This window comes from Myotis davidii, unplaced genomic scaffold (genome assembly GCF_000327345.1).
Source record: "Myotis davidii unplaced genomic scaffold, ASM32734v1 scaffold299, whole genome shotgun sequence".
NCBI lineage: Eukaryota > Metazoa > Chordata > Mammalia > Chiroptera > Vespertilionidae > Myotis > Myotis davidii.
Window position 1 is genome coordinate 3,199,290 of NW_006293088.1, and position 6,644 is coordinate 3,205,933.

The 6,644-nt window shown below is 53.8% G+C and overlaps 1 protein-coding gene across 1 annotated transcript in view; it reads right to left on the reverse strand.

Moving 5' to 3' along the window:
* FHAD1 (forkhead-associated (FHA) phosphopeptide binding domain 1) overlaps positions 1-6,644 on the reverse strand; it is a 93,319-nt gene that overhangs the window by 28,025 nt on the left and 58,650 nt on the right. Inside the window, 3 exon segments of the mRNA XM_015565934.1 lie at positions 252-477; positions 1,741-1,914; positions 4,575-4,682. Coding sequence (XP_015421420.1) covers positions 252-477; positions 1,741-1,914; positions 4,575-4,682 — 508 coding nt within the window.

Here is a 6,644-nt window from a genome sequence, read left to right on the forward strand (position 1 = left end):
CAGCCCTGGGCCTGTGCCTCCCTGGCTGATGGGTTGGGCACAGAGGCTTCCGACTCCTCACGGTCACTTCTGTCGCTCCTGGCCTCGAGGGCCCCTACCCGTGTTGTGTAACAAGAACGAAAGGGGCGCCAGGGGATCAGGGAGCTTCGCAATGAGCAGAAGCCGTTTCTTACCCAGCAGCCGCTTAGGGCCCACAGGACAACCAGAACCTGCCCCGACACTCAGGTTCCTCAGGGTCTCTTTGGACCTACCCAGCTCATTGTCCTTCAAAGCTGCGAGCTCTCCTTCTATTTTCTGGTGATGTTCGGTCACTTTTCTGAGTCTTTTTTCTAGACTCACGATCGTCAGGGAGTGCTGTTTGATCTGCTCCTTGTACCCCATGACTTCTTCTTCAAACGCCGGTTTCTGTGATTCTCGTTCTTCGTGGAGGGCCTTGATGGTCTGCTGTTGCAGCTGTATCCGCCCCTCCATCATGATCTGGGGAAACAGAAATGGTCAATGCGACTCTGGGCGGCTGCTCTGACAATAACAACAGTAACACGTCCCCTTTGCGCCCACAGCCACTGAGCTTGGTCCCACCTCAGGGTCCCTGCATGTGTGTTGTTCCCTCTGCGTGATACACTGCTTCCCTGGCTCCTTGCATGGCTGATTCCTTCCCGAGTTTCAGGTCTCCTGTGCCACCTCCTCGGGGAGGCCCTCCCTGATTGCCTAACTAGAGGAACAACCTGAGGCACTTTCCATTCCGTCATCCTGTTTTGTTTCCTCTGAGGCACTTAGCACCATCCGAATTATCCCGTGTCTTTGTTTCTCACTCCCACCAGCATGTAAGCTCCATCCATGACAGCAGGTACTGATCTTTTTAAATTTACCAACACACCCAGCATCATCGGTGCCTAGATCCCTGCCACGGCATGGGACCCACATGCTCAGTAAATACTCATTGAATTAATGAATGAACGATTTCATAAGAAAAAAGGGGATGGCCCGGCCGATGTGGCTCAATGGTTGAGTGTCGACCTCTGAACCAGGAGGTCATGGTTCGATTCCTGGTCAGGGTGCATACCCTGATTGTAGGCTCAACCCCTCATAGGGGAAGTGTAGGAGGCAGCCAATCAATGAGTCTCTCTCATCATTGATGTTTCTATCTCTCTCTTTGAAATCAATAAAAACACGTAAAAAAAAAAAGAAAAGAAAAAGTGGATGACTTTTTATCTCCTAAAAACCAAAAATTACCCATGGTCCCCAAACGGTGAGTCAGACCCTTTGCCGTAACCACCTTCTCCTTCCCAGGGCTCTTCTAGGCGCTTCTATCCCAGGGCCTCGTCCGCACCCCCATCCTGCCTCTCGGATGAGCCTGTCTTCTCTCTAATGACCTCGTTCTCCTGCTCCCACACCCCGCTATATGTTGGGCCCCCGGGCTCAACCTCCTCCCCACGTGTCAATGCTTCGCCTGAGAAACCCACATTCGTTTGGCAAAGTCTGAGGACAGTTTTGATTGTCCCAGCTGTGGGGAGGGCGCTGCTGGCGTCTGGTGGGCAGAGACCAGGCTGCTGAGCATCCTGCTGTCACAGGAGGGTCCCCGGGGAAGGCCTCTCTGACCAAGAGCCTCGGCAGCAGCGTGGAGGCCGGGCACCATCCGTCCCCACCCCGACCCCTGCAGCCCCTGCCCTCCCCCATTTCTGAACCCCTTGTTCTCACGGCGCTGTGATCTTGCATCGAGAGGAGAAGTCTGTCTCTTACCATCTTTGTCTTGGCAGTTTCCAGTTCCGCTAACGCCTCATTTAATTTCACGGCCAGGCTCTCTGCTTTCAGACTCTCGGACACTTTTGTTCTTTGGCTCTCTTCTACCATGGCCAGTGCGTCCTTTAATTTATCATTTAAAATATCTTCCTTTTGCACTTTAATATCCATTTCCTAGACAAGCAACAAACACCAAATCAACAGACATTCAGGAATGAGTTTTCACCCCGCCGCTGCCCCCCCTAACCGCCCCCTGGTGTTCAGAGGGAGGTGTACTCTATCCTGTTACTGTTCCCTCGGTTCTTTTTAAGTCCAAAGTCCATGCTTTCTCTGGAAGGTTCCAGGTAGCAGAGAACTCCCTCTTATAGTCGGCTGGCAGTTGTCTCCTTGCGATTTCCGGCCTCTGAGCCCAGGCCTGTCACCTGGAGCTCACTGAGTACATTTTATTTCTCTTTTATGAGTGCGTTTTCTTTCCCTTTCTATACTTGAGGACTGTCATGTCTCGCTCTAACGCTCTTTTCCAGGATAAATGTGCCGAGTTCCTTCGCCCCTCGTTACAGGACCTGCCTTCAGGACGCTCCACGTTCCCAGAGGCTTTGGCGCGTGATGGCCTCCCCTCCCCCTTGGAGCCCAGTCTTGCCAGGGCCTTGGTCCTGTTCTTCTGCCCAGAGCCCGCCCGTCCTGCCGTTGACTGTGAAAGTTCTGCCAACTCCCAGTCCCGGCTCACAGTGTGCCCTGCGGGCTGTGTGGCAGGCACTGTGCTAGGGGCTTGCAAACTTCATTTCCTTATTTGACTTTTTTCGTTAGAACAGTTTTAGGTTTATAACAACATTGAGGGGAAGGTACGGAGAGGAATCCCGGTTTGGACAATGGGTGGATCTGGCCCGAGGAGATGCTTCCTGGGGACCCTGGCAGGCATCCCCCGGAGCAGCCTGTCACCCCCACACACTGAGAGGGTGTCTCTGATGGGCCAGGAAGCGGCCGAACACGCTGGCCGGCATCTTTGCTCCTTGCCGACTATTCAGCAGCCACGCAGGACAGGAGCACAGCGCTCACTGTTCCCACGGGTCCCAATTTATTTTCCTTCTCCACTTTCTCCTCTTCCTTCTACAGAAATCTTATTTTTGCCCATGCAGATAAAATCAATCTCCGCATTGCTCTCCGCATATACAGGTCGAGCAGCATGTGAGTAAGCAATTCAGAGTGTGTCTCTGACCTTGTCATTCCTTGACCTTTGCTGGTAAGTGGGGGCCTGCCTGAGGGTTGTCACAAGGCCCCGCCCTCTGATGTCATCAATGTTCTAAGGTGTTGAGGACACTGTTGGTCGCATTACAGAGTTCTCTGTGGGATGAGCCCCAGGAGACGTTCTCTCTGGGCCGAGTACCAAGAATGGTCCCAGTTTCATGAGCAATGGCTCCATTTTCATCTATAAATTGCACAACTGGACTTCCCTTTTCACTGTAACTGTCAGAATAAAAATTGTGGCCCATATTGATTTCATGATACATATATTTTTTTGCACTAGTCTCATTCCCGATCCATGTTATGCCCCGAGTAATCTACTTAAAATTGTTAATTTCTCCTTTCTCCTACCCCAAACTAAAGCATTTTATGGAAGATCCCGTTAAGTCATTTGGGGAATCCAGGCTGCTTTCCTGGGCTCTTCCCGAGCCCGCAGCATCGCGCCTGCTCACAGGAGCCCTCTGGAGGGAAGCGGGCAAGTCCTGCATCACTCCCCAGCTCTGGTCGGCCTCCTCTGGACACACTCTTGGAAGTGCCCAGGACCGCCATGCAATCCAGATGCGGTTCCTGACTCTCGTCCCCCTGGAGCGGTGGCGTTCCAGCTGCGCCAGCGCCCCCTGGACTGCCTGCTAAACACACAGGTTCCCGGGGCCGCCCTCCGGGGGCACCTGGGATAAACTACCCAGTGACTCTACGCGGGCTGACGGTGGGAACCTTACTTGAGAGAAAATGACCCAGGACTGATGTGAAGAGGCTTTTAGTTCCATCTGGCCTTGAACACCTTTTGAATTTGTATTTACCTGTTTTTAAATAATTTAAGTGTTATTTAAATCAAACCTCTATTGTTGGGCTGTGGGTTTATTGCTTGCCCTGACAGCTGAGACGTTGGCCATTGTGTGTGTGTGTGAGTGTGTGTGTGTGTGTGTGTGTGTGTGTGTGTGTGGTGTCCCCGGTACTGCTGGGGCCCAGGCAGAGTGAACTACATCCCACAGCGTGGAGGTGTCCTGGGCAGGGCCATGTGCCAACTTCTACCTCTACTGCACCGGCCGCTCCCAGTGACGCTCATAAGTGGGGTTTGGCATGAAGGCGATGATGACAATCATGAGAAGTTCCGGTGGAGAAATGACATCCAGGTGATGAAAAGTTCAGGCGTCCATATCCTGACCCCCTCTCTGACCCCAGGTGGCCGAGCCACGCAGAGCTCACGGCCAGCAGGGAGAGGCGGAGTGACGATGAAGGAGTCTGGCATCAGATGGTCCTGGGTTTGGATCCTGCCCCTCTGCTTCCCAGCTGTGAGCTCAGAGTAATAATAATAAAAGCGGGCAACACAGCCAGCCAGCATTCGGGGAGTGCCAGGGACCATTCTGTGTGTTCTGTGTGTATGTGAACAATGGAGCCTCACAGCTCAATGAGGCTGACCTTTGGGTATCATCTGTGTTTCACGAGTGCGGAAACCAACGCACAGAGATGCTGAGAGACTTGCCTAATGTCCCACAGCCAGAGAGCGGCCGAGGTGGGTCCCCCCGCCTGCCTCCCGAGCCTGCTCTTAACCATGCCTGCTCATCCGCGTCTCTCCCCGCTGGGGCTCGTACCTCTTTCTGCTTGGTCAGGCAGTTCTCCAGGTCTTGCACCCTTCTCTTTTCCCTCTCGATGGCCTCCCTCGCTTTTTGTTTCTCGTGGGCGATGCTGCTCTCTGATACCTGCAAGGCAAGGACAGGTGGTCTGAGGGCGTGCGCACCAGGAAGAAAGGGAAGTGGATGCGTAATTGTTGAAACCAGTGAGTCAGGCTTTGGGAGCAAGAGCTCCAGGATCAGGAGGCCCATCGGGGAGATATGAGAACCTGGAAGTCACGTGCTGGTTAGTCATGTGCATCACAGGGAGAGCTCTCCGTCACTCAGGAACCTGGGGCTGGCGTTCGGGAAGTGACATGCTGGTGAGTGTTCAGCTCAAGGCGTCTGGCACTGAGCCACCGAGTAAAGTGACATGTGTTGGCCCCAAGGCGGCCTTCTTTGGAAGCACACGGCCTCTGGGAGGTGGGGCACGAGAGACAGAGCCGGGCAGATACCCTCTCACCGCAGGCCTGGAGCCTGGTGGTCTCTACGCAGCCTACAAAGGCTTGGGTCCGAAAACGGATGTCCAGGACAGTCTGGCACTGGGAAAACGTGCCCGGCAAGGTCTGGTGATGGGGAGGAGGTCGGAGCCCAGCCTCAGCCCCACGAGCCCCACAGGGAGGTACACGGGCAGAGCAAGGCTGGAGAACTCCAGTTCTGGCTGCTGGAACTCTTACAGTTATGCCCCCATAAACATGTAAAGTTCACAAGAAAAATATGTAAAATATATACATATAACACAGACAAAAGACTGGAGAGGTATGTGCCAAGATGTAAAGATGGTAATTTGGGGGGAGTTGGGATTATGGCAATTTACATATTCTTCTTTTCACGAGTCTATATCTTCTAAATTTTCTTTAGTGAACATGCATTATTCAGCAAAAAGAAAAAAAAGCTACTGGAAGTTGTTATAGGGCAGTGATGGCGAACCTATGACACGCGTGTCAGAGGTGACACACGAACTATTTTTTTGGTTGGTTTTTCTTTGTTAAATGGCATTTAAATATATAAAATAAATATAAAAAATATAAGTCTTTGTTTTACTGTGGTTGCAAAGATCAAAAAATTTCTGTATGTGACACAGCACCAGAGTTAAGTTAGGGTTTTTCAAAATGCTGGCACGCCGAGCTCAAAAGGTTCGCCATCACTGTTATAGGGGATGCTATGCCGGGGTGGGGGTGGGTGAGACTTTGGGATGCATGGCCCTGGAGAAAAGACCAGCTTCCCCGCTGTGCCAGCAGCCTCAGTGGCCCCCCGTCCAACAACCCTGCTCCACGCTCGGGCCTCCCGGGGCCAACAGGGCCTGACACACCTCCCTGCCAGGCTTGGCATTTCCCTACTGTCAGGTCTGCCTCCGAAGGTCCAGCCCCCACCCTGCCAGTCTACGTCCTTCCTGTTGTAAGAGTCCCTGTCCGGAGGGCTCCTTCCCTTCTTTTATTAGGTGCTGCCTGGCACATTCCAGGTGCAAATCATAATGGTGACAACGGGCATTTTTGGCAGTAAGTGCTTGCAATGTGGTGCCCGGCACTGTGTGCTGAAGTATCAGTGCATCTAATCTGCACCCCCCCGGGGAGCATCTGCCCAGTTATCCCCACTGTACAGGTGAGGCCACGGCAGCTGCAAGTGAGGCGGGAAGAGGACAAGTCATGTGCCCCCGTCACACGCCAGGAAGCGGTGGCTCAAGCTCGGATGCCAGGGCCCCGCCCTCCCCACTGTGACACTGGCCTCTGGACCCTGCTCACCTGTCCTGATCCAAACCCCACCTTGCCTGGCGGCAGAAGACACTTAAGCGGGCACAGAGCTTGCCACCCGCCCAGCAGGAGCCCGAGCTTCAAGACCCAGCCCTGGTCCATCTGCCTAAGGGAGCTCAGGGGCAGCCGCCGACCAGGGTCTGGGTCTGACCCCTTGCTTGGGCGGTGCTCCCTCACCCCCCTGGACTCTGACCTCACTCCCCTGCACTGACTGGCACAGTCCCGCTGCCAAGGTCTTTGCTTTCCTGCCCCCTTCCCTCCCCCTGACCCCCCCCCCCATCCTCCACCCCCTCTCTTCTCC